We start from the raw sequence: 19,419 nt of genomic DNA, 5'->3' as shown, positions 1-19,419 counted from the left end.
CGATCCTTTTTTTTTTGTAAATCATGTTAAATCAGTATCAAATTATTACAAAGTATGAAAATTCATGGATTGGGAGCTTCAATTTTGAGATTTGGAGGAGATAGGCCAAGTTGCAGAAAATTGAAAAAAAAAAATCAAAATTTCCCAATTTCTTGCAAATTGGTTGCAATCTGTGTCCAAACACAAAATCAAACATGTATGTAACATGATCTAGTAATTCTTCTTTTGGTTTTGAATGTATTGCCTGTGTTTCCACGCATCTTCCTACATTTATAAATTATATGAATAGACTTTGAATATACTTGCATCAATTCAGTTAGACAGCGCATAGAATAAGACCCCACACAAAAGATACCTATTATAAGCTTCTCCTTTTTTTATAATGTTTTGATTTATAAGTGTGTATTGATGTCTTTTTTAACAATCATTGAAGTTTCATTGAAAAATTCGACCAATTTTCCAATGTTTCCCCATGTTTCCAACAACAGCTATACATTACGTGATACAACTAATACATCCCATGTGATAACCGATACGTTTCCATATCCCAAGGTGTGATACGTAACGCGATACCAATATTTCGAACACCAGCGGCGCCTATGTTTAAAGTAGTTAAGATCATCGTTGAGTTCAGCCAATTCCCTGCAATTATTGAAGGAGATTCTAAGCAATCTCTTCATTGCAGGGTTGGAAGGTTGCAGATTTGGTTGAGGAAGTTAAAGATCTGTGTGGCGACCATCCGACAATTTTTGCTTATATTCCTAGAGGAAGCTATTGAGGAAGCAGATCAGCTAGCTAAAATTGGGGCAGTGAGGGATGTCTTTGTCCTTGTGGATGGGCATAATGGTCCTGATTGAGTGTGGGTCTGTCTCAAAGCACTGAGTTTTATTTAGTTCCTAGCTTTGGAGCTGTTGAATTTTCTGTTTATTTCCTCTCTTGTCCTGTTGGGTTTTTTTTTCTTCCTTCATCTCTTTCAATAATATTTCTTATTGCCCATCGGAAGAAACAGTCCATGTTATAAAGCAATCAGGTTTTGCAGTCCTTCGCAAAATTAGTAGAAGACAAAATTATATAGAGCACCATCAAATAAAGTTGGTCAAGAAATAGCATCCCTTAGCTTAAATAATATGCACAGGTCCAAATTGTATGGGTTTTCCTAGACCCTATGAAGCTGAAATACATTTAATAACGCAACCCAAATTTTTGTGAAATATCCAGCCCATAAAATTAATTTTGGATTTCTCGACTTATCGAAATCCTCTTAAACTATTACCAGAACTTGAACAAGCAAAGGAGAGAAGAGGCCATGACTCCATGTTGGCTCTATTACATAGTGATTTATCCTCTCTAAAGTTGACAATTTGGATAAAAACAACAAGGTTGTCAGAAGAGCACAAAATGATCATAGACATTTAACTTAGAAGGAAATCAATGAATAAAAACAACAAGGCTACATAACCTTGAAGAAAGATTATGTCACCTAGTTTGTAATAAAATACACAAAAATAACCAGACATGTGATAAACATTATTTTCACATTTTTTTGAAGAACAGAAAATTATGATAGCAATAGATTTTTACAGAAGAGGCATGTGTGTGAGTGCAGGAAATATGTATAGGAACTACTATGAGTTCACAAAAAACACCTTGTGAATCTGTTGTTCTGATTCAAAATTACACCAAACCCCCTCTTGCAAAGAGTGGACTTCTTAATCAGAACCTATTACCTAGTGAGATGAATTTTTCTTCAAAGTGTACATAAAACAGATACACTCATAGGAGAGAACAATCCATGTGCCATTACCTTAACCGCAATGATAGCATGATCAAGAAGGGGAAGTAAATTAGGATGATTGAACAGGGATGAAAGACGGATCTCCTGCCTCACCAACTCCAACTGCTCATTATTTTGAATTAGCACTTTCTTCATAGCATATGTGCCATCATCTGCAGGAATGTGGCCCAGCAGAGTTAGACATCATTGATACCACACAACGTGAACAACAAGTGAAAATGAAAAGCCGTCACATTCATCATTGATATTGTTTTCATTGCAAGAAGTTTGATTTCTCATAGTTGAGCTCAATCATTGTGTGAGTTTACTAACGTAATGTTAGCAACACGTCCATAGTAGACATGACATACATGCATGTTAATCAGGTTCTTCCAAATCATAGGCCCATAGTGGATGGAGCACAGCACAAAAAAGAAAATAAATTAATCACATCGTACTCATTGTCCATTTGGTATTCATTAAATGGACAGTTAAAAGAAATGGAGAGCAGCAGAAATTCACTGTTAGATTATCATGTCCAAGTCATCATGGGATGGATAATCTATAGGAAATGCCACAACTTCACTGTTCGATTATCGCTTTCGCAATCATCATCGGATGGACCATCTTCAGCAGGTGCCATGACATCACTGTTAGATCATTTCTTTCCCTGCCAACATGGGATGGTTCATCTGCAGCAATCATTGAAACATCACTGTTAGATCATTGCTTGCCCAGCCATCACTGGATGGTTCATCTACAGCAGACATCACAACATCACTGTTAGACTATCACTTTCCCAGTCATCATGGGATGGATCATCTACAACAGTAGACATGATATTACTGTCAGATTATCATTTTCCCAGTTATCATGGGATGGATCATCTACAACAGTTGACATGATATTACTGTCAGAATATCATTTTCCCAGTTGTCATGGGATGGATCATCTACAACTGGTGTCATGACATCAACCGCTAAGAGTATGCACCATCTGGATAATATCTGGATGAAGAGTGGATGACGTTTAGATGATGCATGGATTATAGCACTTGCGTGGAGATCCTGATGTCGTGATGATGGTGGCATTGAGATGATGGCGTGTTGATGTTGCAGAGAGGAAGATGGTGGCGGCAGCATGATGATAAAGATGATGGTAAAGTTACCCACAATACCCCTCTGATACATGTTAATTCATAATATTAGAGAAAGAGAGAAGAGAGAGAGAGAGAGAGAGAGAGAGAGAGAGATCATGTCAACTATTGTAAATGATCTAGACATTGTCCGGATGGCACATGGTTTATTTGGAATAGATTGTTACAAGAGATAAGAACACCTTAAACCACAATAAGAGATAGAACTCAAGAAATAAGAGTAAGAGAAAAAAGAACACAAAAGATGAGAACAAAATCCTCCCAATATGGTGCTCCGCAGGAACACACAGAATATGACACTTTTAGAACTAACAAACATCCAAATGATAAAACCGTCCTCTCAGTGTTATTTTTGGTCTATGCACGCACTGTGGATGTGTTGCTTATGCTCCCTTCGTTGTAGAGAACTCACAATATAGTCTAGGCCCCAGAACACTCAATCACTTAAGTAGCACGAGGTAATCATATATGGGATGTGTAACATGTAAATAAAAAATCCACTCCTAAACCAATCTTCTCTTAACTTTATTCCATATTTTATAATTATTCTCATAAAAATCCACTTCCCTGCATTCAAAAAGAAGCCCAGGAATAAATTCATTAAGGCTCTGTTTGGAAGTCCTGTGCAAAACAGCACAAAAGGCAGAAAAAAAAAAAGTCACACATCATGTGCTTTCTGGTTTTTGAGCATCCCCAAGTGCATGGCAGAATAGATAACCATCAATTCCCCCAAAAAATCGTCACAGCTCACCCGAAAAGGAAAAAGGAGACAGAATCATCAAAATTCAAAGGTACAATTTGAGATTGAGAACCAAAAGCATAGGAAATAACCAGCAAAATCATGATCACCTTTTCAGAATAAGCACAAAATACCCACCATATCATAGTCAAAACTTTCCAGATTAAGAAGCAGAAGGATTTCCAAAAGACAGTGTTATAGAGAATGCTAGTGTATTATATTTATAGTGTGTCCTTTTAGTGTAAGTGCATGTGCACACTTCCCTATTCCCCTGCAGTGTACTATATGCTTTTTCATAATAAAATATTATGTGTTAGGGCATGCAAGCCTAACACATATCATCTCTCCCAAACCTTCCTCCTCCTTCTCTCTCAATATTCTCATCTCTTCTTCACATTATCCTCATCAAATCTTTTTCTACTTGGTATCAGAGCAAGTTCAAGGCATTCCGCATCCAACAGGTTGAGAGGCGACACGTCACCTTGCTGACGTCAGCGTTGTACGGACGCATGGGCTCTGTTTGAGCTAAAAGTTTAGGGGTTTGATAGATCTTGATTTTAGAAGATTTGTCATGATTTTTTCAGAATTTATTGGACCTCATTTCATGGTATTTTGGGCGAAATAGAGAAATTCGAAAATCGGTTCCAGATTCCGTTTTTCTTCGATCTACCTCAAATCGGTAAGCTTTTCTTCGGTTTCTTTGCTCAAGATGGACCGAAATCTTCCTCCCAAGCTATCCATGGTGGATTTTTTACTTAAGATCAATGTTTGAGAGGTTTTTAACCTCAAATGGGCGTGCGGCTGGGCCGTTTTTCACTCAGTCAGGCCCTATTTGACTGCGTTTCATGGTATTTTGGATGATTGATATTTGTTTGAGGTTTATCTCTTGTTATGTTGAAGGATTGAGTGAGATAGAGTTGTTTGAATCAATCTTTCATGGCATAGGGGGTCTCTTGGCATAGGTTTATTTCTCTTGGACTGTATTATGGCTGACAAAGGGCCCTTATCTCTTGGCATAGGGTCTCTTGAATCTAACCCCTTGCAAATTACCTCCATTAAGTTGAATGGTGACAACTATCTTCAATGGGCACAATCTGTAAAAGTATTTTTAGGAGCCCGTGACAAGTTATCGTATATTTTGGATGATTCCCCAAGCTTTACAGATGTTACCTACAAGTCTTGGACAAAGGAGAATTATCAAGTTATTGCATGGTTGTTTGACATGGTATCAGAGCGGAAGGTCCTATGTTCGAATCTCGAGAGCAGCATATTGGGATACACTTCATGATATGTTCTCAGAATCTCAGAATTTTTCACGGGTATTCCAGCTTATTCAAGAAATTGGTCGGTTTCAACAAAACTCCAGATCCTTAAAAGACTACTATTCGATGCTTCGGGGTATGTGGGATGAGTTGGATATGTATCAGCCTCTTTCTTTCAAATGTAAAGAGGATCATGAACATGCTCATAAGCAACGGGATGATACTCGTATCATGCAGTTCCTCGCTGGGTTGAGTTCTGATTATCTTCACGTTCGTGATCAGGTTGTTATGCAGGATCCTCTTCCCCCATTGACGACAGTCTATGCCATGTGTCAGCGTGCTATGATCTCTACTCTTCCTTCTCATTCATTTGTGCCACCCGAGCGTTCGGCACATCTTGTTGGCGATCAGTACTCCCTTGGTCTTAGGGTACCATCCTTGAGCTCAGGGCGCATTTCTGGTTTTGGTGGTCGTGGTAGAGGCCGCGATCTAGATCGCAGTCGCGGCGGCCGTAGTCTTCGTGGTCGTGGTGGACGTGGACGAGGACGTGATGGTTCCCGCATTTGTTCACATTGCGGTGGAACTAATCACACTATTGATTATTGCTGGCAGCTACATGGTCATCCTACGTATGCCGCTGCTTCTGTTGCTTCCACTGTTGCTTCAGTCTTCCACCCCGACAGCTGAGCAGTCTACTTCAGGGGAGTCTCTTATTATTTCTCGGGCGGCATATGATGCCCTTATGCGGCTTCACATTCGGGATATTCCTGAGCCTTCTCACGCAGCTTCGGCCCAGTCAGGTACCGCCCTTCTTGCGTCATCCTCTCCTACCTCCTGGGTCATTGACTCTGGAGCTTCCTCCCATATGACTGGTAAGTTGCAATTCTTTTCTTCTTATTCTTCTTCTTCTTCTCCCACTCAGTATGTCACAGTCGCAGATGGAACCCAATCTCCCATCTCTGGGATTGGTTCCATCCCTCTCTCTTCTTCCTTGTCTTTATCCTCCGTATTGCATGTGCCTCGTTTTCCATTAAACTTATTGTCTGTTAGCTCTCTTACTAAATCACTCAATTGTTCCATCACCTTCTTTCTTTCTTATTGTTTGTTTCAGGACCTACAGACGAAGAGAGTGATTGGTGGGGGGCATGAGCGAGGAGGCGTTTATCTTCTCGATGATACACCTGTTGCCGCTTCTAGTACCCTTTCTCTAGATCAAGAGTCCATGACTCGGTGGCATTGCCGCTTAGGCCACCCATCCATTGCTAGATTGAGACTTTTATTTCCCTCCTTACCTGTCACTAAACCATTATGCTGTGATATTTGTGAATTGTCTAAACATCATCGTGCTACGTTTCCTCCTAGCTCTTCTGGGAGGAAATCTCAACCTTTTCTTCTGGTTCACTCGGATGTTTGGGGACCAGCTCCAGTTACCTCGACTTTTGGATTTAGATATTTTGTTACCTTTATTGATGATTATTCCCGCATGACTTGGATTTATCTTTTGAAATCTAAAAGTGAAGTATTTGATGCATTTAAAGTGTTTTATCATGAAGTGTGCACTCAATTTCATTGTTCCATCAAATCCCTCCATTCTGATAATGGGGGAGAATACATGTCTACTGCCTTTCTGTCCTTCTTGCAGGAACGTGGTATTTTATCTAGGACGTCATGTGCTCGCACTCCTCAACAAAATGGTATTGCAGAACGAAAGAATCGTCATCTTCTTGACGTTGCTCGCACCCTTCTACTTGGTATGCATCTACCCAAACATTTTTGGGGTGATGCTCTTTTAATTGCTACTTTTCTTATTAATCGTATACCCTCACGTATTCTGTCTTATAAATCTTCATTTACTATTTTGTATCCTCATGATAACCCATTTCCTCTACCACCTAAAGTTTTTGGTTGTACATGCTTTGTTCAAATTTTGGATGGGAGTAATGATAAACTTAGTCCCAGGGCGATTAAATGTGTCTTTATAGGGTATACTCGGAGTCAGAAAGGTTATAAATGCTTTGACCCATTGACTCGCAAGAAATATGTCTCTGCCGATGTCACCTTCTTTGAGGATCTTTCTTTTTTTTCCTCTCCAGGTAGATCCCTCTGTGATCCTCTTGCGCATCAGGGGGGAGTATAACTGTTATCCTCTTTCCACTAATGATCATGGGAAAACTCCTCTCCCTTCTATTCAGCATCCTGTTGGTGATATGGTTGAGCCTAAGCCTCTGCGGGTATATCATCATCGAGATAAATCTTCACAAGCTCAGCCATCTACCCTTCCGCTCACTTTGGATATTGGTTCAGGTGACTCTCCTAACTCGAGTTTAGATCTTCCCATTACCTTGCGCAAAGGGTCACGATCTTATACTCAACACCCCATTAGTAATTTCATTTCATATGATCATCTTTCACCATCTTTTCAGTCATTTGCAGCTTCCCTTTCATCACAGACTATTCCTAGATCTCTCTCACATGCTCTTCAAAGTCCTGATTGGATAAAGGCGATGATGGAAGAAATGTCTGCTCTTGAGAAAAATCATACTTGGGATCTTGTGCCACTTCCTGTAGGCCATAAACCTGTTGGCTGTCGATGGGTTTATACAATCAAGTTTCTTCCAAACGGCTCAATTGATCGCTATAAAGCCCGTCTTGTTGCTAAGGGTTACACACAGACTCATGGTGTGGATTACTTCGAGACATTCTCTCCGATGGCTAAGCTTAACTCGATTCGCGTTGTGCTCTCCTTGGCCGTTAATTTATCATGGCTCTTGTTTCAGCTTGATGTTAAGAATGCATTTCTCCATAGGGATCTTGCAAAGGAAGTTTACAGGCATCAACCTCCTGGCTTTATTACTTCTCACAACCCTGCACTTGTATGCCGGTTGAAGAAGGCTCTTTATGGACTCAAACAATCCCCACGTGCATGGTTCGAAAAATTTAGTCAGGCTCTCTTGGAGTTTGGATTTTTTCGCAGTCATGCCGATCATTCTCTCTTTATATTTCGACGATCAACGAGCATCATAGTTCTCGTTGTCTATGTGGATGATATTGTTCTGTCCGCTAGTGATTCTGCTGGAATGAGGGAGGTCAAAGATTTTTTGAAGACCAAGTTTGAGATCAAGGATCTTGGTCCTCTTCGCTACTTCCTCGGAATTGAAGTTGCTCGCTCATCATCTAGATTGGTCTTGTCACAACGAAAATATGCGCTCGATCTTCTCATGGAAACCGGCATGTTAGGGTGCAAGCCTGTTACCACTCCCATGGATACTTCACGGAAGCTTCGACCAGATGATGGTGCTCTCCTTACTGATCCCGAGATGTATCGATGACTTGTAGGCCGGCTTATTTACCTGACTATTACTCACCGGAATCTCTTATTTGCGGTGGGAGTTGTTAGCCAATTCATGCAAGCTCCCCATACTTCCCATCTCACGGCTATCTACCGCATACTTCGGTATTTAAAATCAACCCCGGGTCTTGGCCTCCGCTTTCAGTTGCATAGTCATCTTCATCTTTCTGGCTATTCCGATGATGATTGTGCAGGTAGTACTTTTGATCGCCGCTCTACATCCAGCTTCTATACCTTCCTAGGTGGCAATCTTATAACCTGGAAGAGCAAAAAGCAGCTTGGTCCTCGGCTGAAGCTGAATATCGTGCTATGGCTCATGCGACATGTGAACTTGTGTGGCTTCGCAATCTTTTTGAAGAACTTGGCTATCCTCCTTCGAGTCCTATTCCTCTTCATTATGACAACCAAGCAGTCATCCATATTGCTCGTAACCCAGTTTTCCACGAGCGAACCAAGCATATTGAGGTTGACTGTCACTTTATTCGGGAGAAAGTTGCTTCTAAGGAAATTGTCACTCCTTTTGTTCGATCTGGGGATCAACTTGCTGATGTTCTTACAAAATCCTTGAGTCGAGATGCTCTTCATCGTGTTCGTGACAAGTTGGGCATGATCAACATCTATGCTCCAACTTGAGGGGGAGTATAGAGAATGCTAGTGTATTATATTTATAGTGTGTCCTTTTAGTGTAAGTGCATGTGCACACTTCCCTATTCCCCTGCAGTGTACTATATGCTTTTTCATAATAAAATATTATGTGTTAGGGCATGCAAGCCTAACACATATCATCTCTCCCAAACTTTCCTCCTCCTTCTCTCTCAATATTCTCATCTCTTCTTCACATTATCCTCATCAAATCTTTTTCTACTAGTGTGTACCATTTAATATATGGTACAAACCCTATGATACATCCAGGCCATCCATCATCATCAGATGGACCTGCTTGAATTGCAGGGTAGGATGTAAAACAACCCATCCTTGAGATATTATCAATGTTTTGGGAGATTTGCGCCTTGCAAAATCTTACATAGGATCCTATGCATCATTTGATCATTAGTAAAGTTCTATTTTGGGAAGATCATTTAAGACTTAGAATCTTTTCAGTTGTTGATATTTCCTTTTTTGAATGCGAAATTTTGATGTCAATCTTTAGGGTATTGTTTAGATCAAATTTAGTGAAGTCTAGATTTAAAATATCTCTTTAGATCTATCCTGTGTTTAGGCATATATAAAGAATTCACAGGCTATATGTAGGAGAAAAGTTGATGAAGAATGAGATATAGAGCCTTCTAAGGCCATATGATTTTTAGAATTTCTAAAGCCACAATCCAAGAAGATACATGGGAAGAAGCCATCAGTGGACTGATATATAAATCAACCACTGGATCAACAGATTGATTAGTTGATGGAATAGACAATCGACCAACAGTTAAATTAGCGGAGGAAGAGATGAGCAACTAAACGGTCAAAGTGGCACATTCTACGGTGTATGTCAAAGTTGAGATGGACGTTTTGGTCCCATCCCTACAACAATCAAAGCTCATAAATCGGAGGCCAACGATGATTAGGACATCGCTATGGCAATAAGGAGCTAATAGACTCACAAGTTCATTATTGCAAATGTGGTACTGGTGCTTAAAACACGGAGAGCATGAAGACAAAAGAAGAAGTGGCGTGATACCAAATGTGTGGGAATTCATCATCAAGTACCGCCAAACCCAAGGATGACAGGTGATAAAGTCATATAGATTAGACAAATTTCTACCAGCTATCAACTCAAGGACGAGTTCTTTTGAAGCTCAGGGAATTGATGCATTCAAGCAATCGTCATCAGATGGACACACTTCAATTGTGGGGCAGGATGCAAAACAACCGTTCTCAGGATATTTTGGTTATTTTGAGAGTTTTGTGTCTTCGGAAATCTTTAATAGGACCTTATGTGTCATTAAGTCTGTTAATGCATGAGAAATATGGGCCGTTAAGTCCGTTAATGCATGAGAAATATGGGTCGTACAGTTGTATGGCTCACCCAATGGATATGGACGTGGTCCGTATAGCTGTACAGCCCACCTAGCACCTTCTCTTGTCTATTCTTTAGTTAAATTGGATTAGGACTCTTGGTTAAGAATTAAAGGGAATTTTTGCTTTTGTCACTTAACAGTGCTTTTGTCTTTTCACTTGCTTATTATTAATAAAAATAGGAGGGGAGGGGATGTCCGGCTCTACAACCTCTTTTCCTTTCTTTTCACAACTCTCTGCCCTCCTCTTATTTTTTCTTCTTTCTGCTACCTCTAGATTACAAATTTACATGGTATCAAAGCAATCTTGTTTCTAATCTAATCCATCTTTTTCCCATCTACCCTGTCCTTGTTTCCTCCTTTTTTCAGGCTCTTACATATGTGCTGAACATCTTTTAAGAAACCTAAGGTTCCTTTTCTTTTTGTTGTGCCAGACCTTTGTAATGGTCCGTGCGTGAGAAGGGGATGAAGTGTTCATGATCATCACCTCTCTTGGGATGTGTGAACATGTGGACTGATTGCCTTCGTTGGATGCCATATTCGTGATAATCAACCCTCGTGATTGGTTGGAACATGTGGACGCGTTGGTTATTCTTTTCAAGTGTGGCGTCATACCATGTGAAGCGTAGAGGTTTATTCAAAAAATAAATAAAATAAAATAACAACGCACAAGTTGAGTGTTCTTTGGTCATGAAAGGTCAGCCCATGTTCGTATAAGCTTGCGGTATATTCTAGTCCTTTGTTCCACATGGAAGTGAGAAGTGATTCGAGAACTGAATTCATAAATTCATCTAATCTTTTAGGGGTCCAGATAACCTCTATTAAATTAAATGGAACAAACTACCTCCAGCGGTCTAAGTTTATTCAAGTATTTTTAACTGCAAAGGAAAATTTGAAGTACTTAACCACAGAAAAACGTTATAAGAGTTCTAGTACATATAAACAATGGATTGAAGAGAATGCTCAAATTACGACATGCTATGGAATAGTATGGAATCATCCGTCAGTGCTAATGTAATTTTTTTTTATACTACAAATATGGTGTTCCATAAAGGTCATTACAAGGTCGTAAAGGCTATTACGTAAAGGTAACAGTGGCAAATCATTATACGTTACAGGGTCGTAAAGGCCGTAATGGTTGTTACAGAAAAAATGACCCATAAAGGCTATTACAACCCCTGTAACGGCCCATTACGCTCCCCATAAAGGCCTTGATGGCCTCGTAATAGTCCATTACAAGGCCGATACAGGTTCTTCAATTTTTTTCAATTTAAACAGAGAGAGAGAGAGAGAGAGAGAGAGAGAGAGAGACCGTAATGGCTATTACAAGGGTCATAACAATCGTTACAAACCATATCGTAAAGGTAACAGTGGTGGCCATTATGACCACCATTACCGTTATAGAATACCTTGACCACAAAGGCAGTGAAGGATGCATTACGGGATATGTATTCATTTGAAAAAAACATCTCTCAAATGTACTAATTGTTTGAAGAAATATTTGGTTCAACAAGGAGATAAATCCCTCAGTGAATATTATTCAAAGATTAAAGGAATGTGGGAGGAATTGAATGTGTACCAACTAAGGTTTACCGTTGCAGTAACGGTGGGCGTAACGATGCCCAACGTTACCGATACAGCTACGGGACTATCAGTTGTTACGGCGCCGTAACGGCCGATACACCCCCTATAACCGTCATAAATTTTTCTTTTCTAAAAAAAAATCAAAAAAAAATTCATTGAATTCAGAAAATTCTAAATATTTCAATTATGCATTCATTTATAATTTTGAATGTGTTTATGGTGGTGTAACAGTCCACTCTTTGGTGAGAAAGTTGTATCGGGCAGTTTGATGAATTTATGAACCTGACAACCTTGAATTGACTGCAAAACTCATAGATTTAATTTTCTATCTAATACCAATGAAAGATATATTAAAATGAATTTAACATCAAAATATCTCACATGTGTAAGTGTTTGCTATTATTTTCCATAATTTAATCTACAATTCTACAATACATACATGTCCTTGAGGAGTGTGAGGCGAGGACATTTATATATTCTATTATCATTAACACACAATATTCAACCATTAAAACAAGAAAATATCGAGAGAAAAAAATGATTTTTCCTCATTTTTAAAAATTGACCAAAAATAGTACGAAAATTAAAAAAAAAAAAAATCAGTTGCATAATCTGTAAAATGCACATTCATATGTTCTAATTTGAATAACACATTATATTCAACCATAACAACAAAGATTTTTTTAAATGTATAAATACCTATTTTTTAAGATTTTTCAGAAAATGGTCCACAGAGCTTCGATTCAACAAAATCCTTGAAATAACTTGTTTTGATCCTCAAATTCAAGCTAAGAATAGTCAAATTTTGCAGTAGAATAGTTTAGGAAAGAATTCGGAAGAGAAAAGTGCAAAAATGGGGAAAATCGCAACTTAAAAATTTTTTAAAATAATAATAATAATAAAAATAAAACCTAGCCGTGTATAAATGTTACAGGGCAGTAACGGCCATTATGGGGCGTAACGGCGATGCGAGCCAAAAACTGGGGTTACCGTTTCAACCCCTATGTTGCGTAACAGACTCGGCCATTACGACTGATATATAACCGATTTGGTACACCTTGGTACCAACCTCCCACTACAGATTTAGAAAAACAATGCCAGATGAATGTGACGAGCTTTGGATGCTAAATCTTTATCTGGTTTAAAATTTAAAGCTTGAATATGAAGCGGTTCGTGCACAAATTTTAGGTGGCAAGGATTTGCCATCTCTAAACAAGGAACATGCACGCCTCCATCGTGTATCCTCGAGGTCTACAAGTGAAACCAATGATAGCTCTACTTTTGCATCATTTACTGGACAAGGCAAAGGCAATGATCATGGTGGCATAGGTAATCAAGGCAGCCATGGTGAAGTGAGAGGATGTTGTGGTAGACAATAAATCTCTTGATGTGGAAGTTGGGCATGTACCTGTTGTGGTTGAAGAAGACATAATCCAATCTCTTACTTCTGTCGACTCCTCTATTCCCACTACTCAACAATAACTCTACTCGTGATGCAAACAAATAGATAGTGCGGCCACTCATATGATGTACCATCAACCATATCTTCTTCTAAGCCTAGTGATCTAGTGACTTCTCCAAATAAGTCTAATGTTCCTATTACCTTGAGAAAAGATAAGCGTGTGTATATTGATCATCATATCTCCAAATGTCTCCTTCAATGCTTCCTTCCAACTTTTCGCAAATTTACACTATCATTATCCTCTCATTCTATTCACAAGTTATATTAGGAAGCACTATTACATAAGTAGTGGAAGCAGGCGATGGAAAAGGAAATGGTTGCACTTTACCAAAATAACATTTCAAAGTTCACAAGTCTACCTACTGTTAAAAGTGTTGCTAGTTGCAGGCGGGTGCACACCATTAAGTTTTGCCCTGATGGTACTATTGAACGTCTGAAGGTTCATTTGATTGCCAAGGGATACACTCAGACCCATAGTGTTGATTATACCGAAACCTAGACCCTTAGTGTTTATAATACTAAAACCTTCTCTCCTATTGCCAAGTTTAATTATATTCATGTTATTTATTCCATGGTCGTTAATCATATGACTTGCCCCTCTTCCAACCAAATGTTAAAAATACCTTTTTTTCATGGTGATCTCACGGATGAGGTTTATATGGAGCAACCACCTAGATTCATTGCTTAAGGGGGTCAGAAAAAGGTGTGTAAACTGAGAAAGACACTCTATGGGTTAAAGCAGTCTCCACGTGCATGGTATGACAAATCCAATAAAGTTATGATGAACTATGGTTTTCTTCAAAGTCATGAAGATCATTCTGTCTTTGTACAGAAAGGCACATCAGGTCTTATTGTGTTAATAGTATATGTTGATGGCGGTGTTGTTAAAGAAAGTGACGATAGATGGATTGAAAAGCTGAAAAGGTATCTTCAAAGGCATTTTCTCACAAAATATTTGAGTCATCTTCGATACTTTCTAGGTATAGAAGTTGTCAGATCAAAGAAAGGAAGTAATTTATCCCAACGGATATACATTTTGGATTTGCACATGGAAACGGGTCTACTTGATACCAAGCCAGTTGATAAACCAATGGATCTGGATTACAAACCTATTGGTGATCACGGAGATAAGTTTGAAGACCCACGAAGGTATAAAAGATTGGTTGGGAAACTCATATATTTAACTATTAATCGCCTAGATGTATCTTATATTGTGAGCATGGTGAGCCAATTTATGAGCTCTCCGAAAGTACCTCATGCGAATGCAATCATTTGGATTTTGTGATGTATTAAAGGAGCACCAAGTTGGGGAATTCTATATAGACGGAACAATCATCTTCAAGTCATCGGATATTCTAATGCGGACTAGGCAAGTTCTTTGACAAATAGGTGATCTACTACTAGGTACATTTGTGGGAGGAAATATAATCACGTGAAAGAGTAAGAAGCAAAGTGTTGTAGCCTAATCGAGCGTTCAAGCAGAATATAGAGCAATGGCTCACACTACCTGTGAAGTAATGCAGATTAAGAAACTATTGCAGAAAGTAGGGTTTGTGATGAATCTACTTATGCAGTTGTTTTATGATAATGACGCAACATCCAACATTGCAAACAATCCGGTCTATCATGAAAGAACCAAACACATTGAAATGGATGATCACTTTATAAGTGAAAAGGTCTCCAGTGGTGAAATCTCTACTCCATATGTCCATAATTAGGATCAACTTGTTGATGTGTTCACCAAGGCTCTACCTCACAATCAGTCTACATGCATATATTCCAAGCTTAACATCGACAACATCAATGCTCCAGCTTGATAGGGAGTGTTAACGCATGGGAAATATGAGCCTTATGGTTGTACAGCCCACCTAATGGATATGAATGTGGTTCATATCATTGTACGGCCCACCAAGCACCTTCTCTTGTCTATTCTTTAGTTAAATTGGATTAGGACTCTTGGTTCGGACAAAAGGGAAATTTTGCTTTTGTTACTTAAGGTGACTTGCTTGTTATTAATATAAATAGGAGGAAGGGAGAAACCCAGCCCTACAATCCTCTTTTCTTGTCTTTTCACAACTCTCTCCTCTTCTTTCTTTTTCTTTCTTCTACTTCTAGTTTACAAATCTACCAAAAAAAATTTTGAAAGGTAACGCTATCAAGGATTGAGCCCTGAATCACTCACACACACTACGTTGTCTCTACCAGCTCATCTAACAAGCCAAAGACTCTGAAAGTTATTAGTAATTTTCTATTTTGAAAAAATCATTCAAGATTTAGAATCTTTTTAGTTGATGTTACTTCCCTTTCTGGATTGAGATTTAGATGTCAATCTCTAGGATAGGATTTAGATCTAAATTAGTGAAATCTATATTTGAAAGATCTCTTTTAGATCTTTATCTTTTATATTAGATCTATAGAAAGACCTCTACGGCCATATGATGGGAAGAGTTATTGAATTGTGAGTTTAGAATTTTTTATTTTTTATTTTTAAAGTGTCAAGTTCAGAGAAAAAGTATTATGTCGCGAAGTGAGAAAACCCTGTAAAAATCAACCCTTTTGAATTATGTGGCGTGTGTTCTTCTCCTCTTCTTTTCTTTCTCATCCACCACCATATATCAAATTGTATCGGAGAAAGTTCATCCATGTACTTTTATAGATAAATGCTAAGCAAGAAGATAAATGTCAAGGAGAAAATAGTGGGGAATTGTCATCATTGGAAGTAATGCTCCATAACATTTTGAGTGGATTGGATAATTTGACAACATCAACACAACATCAAAGAGTACCTCCTTGTGCACGAGCACGTGGGAACATCTTGGAAATCAGATGTCAGTGGTTCCAACGATGTTCCATTCAATCATCATCATGGTAGAAGAGATAAATGATTGGAAGATTGTGACTACACATGATGTAACACTTGACATGCCTGAGTTTTTCAGAGAAAATTTCAGTAAACTAATCCAAGATTCATTAGAGGAACTGTTTGAAAATCTTACGGATGATGTGCCTAGCAAAAACACCATAATCCATGAGGATACACATGAAGAGCCCATCTATGGATTTGCATATAAATATATTAATGGATCAATGGATGGATTGGTTGATGGAACACACAACGGACTTGCAGTTAAATTAGTGGAGGAAGCTCAACATAAAATTGGTGCATTATGCTGTGTATGTCAAAGTTGAGATGGACATGTTGGTCCTGTCCCAATGACAATTGGAGACCAGGGAACGCCGCGTAGACAAGGAGCTAATAAACTCACAACTCCATTACTATAAAGCTAGGGGGTTGATGCTTAAAATGTGGAGAACGCAAAGACGAAGAAGTGGCATGATCTATGAAACTATCCAATGTCAGTAGTGTCAATCCAACAGATAGGCCTTCATCATCGATTGTCACGGAAGCCAAGGAAGACAAGTTATAAAGTCAAATTGATCTGACAAAATGCTACAGGATATCAACTCGAATACGAGTTCTTTCGAAGCTGGGGGAATCAATGCATCCAAGCATCCATCACCATTGGATGGAAAACCATTGATTGTGGGGCAGGACATAAAATGATCCATCCTCAAGACATTTTGGTTATTTTAGGATACTTTTCTCTTCGTAAATATGTAATAGGGCTTATGTGTCATTAAATGATTAGTAATTTTCTATTCTTAAAGGATCTTTTAAGATTTATAAACTTGGATTGATCCAATACATTGTTACCGGCTATCAACTCAAGGACAAGTTCTTTCAAAGTTGGGGGAATAGATGCATCCAAGCCATCCATCATCATCAGATGGTTCTGCTTGGATTGTGGGCTAGGATGTCCTCAAGATGTTTTGGTAATTTTAGGAGATTTGTCTCTTGGGAAATTTTAATAGATTTTATGTATCATTAAGTCATTAGTAGTTTTCTATTTTGGAAAGATCTTTTAAAATTCATAATCTTTTTATTTGTTTCTATTTCTCTTTTTGAATTTCAAATTTAGATTTTAATCTTTAGGATATGATTTAAATTATATTAATTAAAGTCTAGATTTGAAAGATCTCTTTTAGATCTTTATCTTTTGTATCTAGACCTATATAAAGACTTCTTCTTCATCTTCTTTTTTTAAGGCAAAGAAGGTTGGCGAAGGAAAAAAAATTGTATCTAGGCCTACATAAAGACTTCTTTTGTAGCTAGGCCTAACCTTCTAAGTCCATGTGCATGGTAAGAGTTAATGAATAATGAGATTGGAATTTTTATTTTTATTTTTAAAGTGTGAGTTTAGGGTAAAAGCATTCTCTTGCAAAGGGAGAAACCCCTATAAACCTTTGAATTGCACGGTGTGTTCAAAAATCCATTCCTCTCCACTCTCTCCTTTTTTCTTTTTTTCTTTTTTCTTCTTTTTCATACAACATCACCATACAAACCATTGACCATTGATCACTGAACATTGGCAACAGATTCCAACTGTCCAACTGCAGTACCATCACTTGGATGAGCCACAAACCAAACATCATGCTGACTGGAAGTACATGACTACCCCATCCATAACCATTGCTGGAAATCAAGAAAAGTTTACAGTAATGGTCCAGGAAAAAAAAAATCTCCTTAGACCAGATGGTTTATAAACAGCTCATAATCACACATTTTTCTTACAATTGGCAAATTTATGGTGCGACCCATCACTTAATTTGTAGTTTCCTGCTCATTAGATGACCCATCACAAATCTATGGTCAGGATTGATCAACCCATTCCTCCAATCATATAATTTGTAGTTTCCTGCTCGTTAGATGAGCTGGTAGAGACAGTGCAGTGTGTGAGTGATCCAGAATTCAATCCCTAGTTGTGTTACCTTTCCAAAGAAAAAAATATATATATCATATGATTTGTAGGGTTGATGCATACACACTGGATCAGCCCAAAACAAAATCCATTTCTAAGACTTCTAAATGTAGTAACTAATGAAATTCATAACCACATTTTCACCTCAAATTTCAAAAACCAAAATTTATTGTTATAAAAAATAAATAAATAAATAAAAATAAAAAAGGTTGAGAATAAAAGAAAAAGCGATTTCTGATGCACCTGAAAAAAAAAAAAAAAAAAATCATTTCTATCATTTTCCCAAAAGAAAAGGTACCAAAATTCATGAATATGTTCTCTTTAAACTTAAAAAGAAATATATTTTTTAAATCCTTAGCTAGAAATTATCGAATAAAAAGAAAAAGAAAAACTTCTCAAAATCCAAGAGAGAGAGAGAGAGAGATAGAGAGATTCAACTACTATTTACACCCAAACTGATAGATTTTGCATACAACCATTCTCCATCTTGGGTATTGAAAAAGCAACACATTTGTACTATTTCAATAGCGAAGATTGAAATTGAGTGTACGCAAATCAAACAGAGAGCGGCGAATATATCAAATTTCCAATCAGAATCTGAAGGAAAGAGATTGCAATCTGGAGATCTAAACAGACCTGAAACATGAGAAGAGTCCTTGAATTTCTTTCCACTCCCAGTATCAGCAGCAGATCCGTCGGTAGTGACCTCCTTGACGAGATAGACATACGCGAATCCGCCTTCTCCCAGCTGCCTCACGATCCTGAAACGATTCTCGTTGATCCAGACATCCCCACCTCCGTTCACGGCATCGTACAGAGCATTCAAACCAGAGAAAGAACACCCCATTCTCTCTCTCTCTCTCTCTCTCTCTCTCTCTCTGAGATCAGATCTCAGTTATTCATCTAAAGACCATGCTCTGAGGAATCTAGCGAGCTTTCGCTCTCTGCTTCTCTCTGCTCTATTCACCACCTCTCTCTCCCCCTCTCCCTCTCTCTCGTGTTAGAGAAAGTTATGGTACACTTAAAGAGCACGGTAGCTCATAGGCATTCACTTCTAGTTTATACACGTGGCATCATTTTAATTGATCTGCGTTAGGGTAACTCGTGCTGGGTTACTTTCGCAGAAGAGATCCAACTTTCATTAGATCTACCCCGTCCATCTGGCACAGTACATCATTTTAACCATTGAAATCAAAAATCATAATCATCCAACTCTCAGGTAGGCCACACCACAGGAAACAGTTGGGAAGGAATATCC

General features: G+C 38.4%; 1 protein-coding gene across 4 annotated transcripts in view; it reads right to left on the bottom strand.

The window, feature by feature from the left end:
- Window positions 1-19,150, bottom strand: part of LOC131257999 (uncharacterized) — a 43,455-nt gene extending 24,305 nt beyond the window's left edge. For all 4 annotated transcript variants that reach the window (XR_009177759.1, XR_009177760.1, XM_058259020.1 and 1 more), the window contains exons 1-2: window positions 18,798-19,150; window positions 1,805-1,947 (exon numbers count right to left, since the gene is read on the bottom strand). Coding sequence is in view for 2 of the 4 variants with exons in the window: in XM_058259020.1 (XP_058115003.1) it covers window positions 1,805-1,947; window positions 18,798-19,008 (354 nt within the window). In the remaining 2 variants the exon portion in view is untranslated. The remainder of the gene's footprint in view (window positions 1-1,804; window positions 1,948-18,797) is intronic.
- Between the last annotated feature and the right edge of the window lie 269 nt (window positions 19,151-19,419).

Source organism: Magnolia sinica, chromosome 10 (genome assembly GCF_029962835.1).
Source record: "Magnolia sinica isolate HGM2019 chromosome 10, MsV1, whole genome shotgun sequence".
In the NCBI taxonomy this organism is placed as follows: Eukaryota; Viridiplantae; Streptophyta; class Magnoliopsida; order Magnoliales; family Magnoliaceae; genus Magnolia; species Magnolia sinica.
The sequence above is the reverse complement of the archived record's forward strand: the minus strand, read 5'-3'. Positions and strand labels throughout refer to the sequence as shown.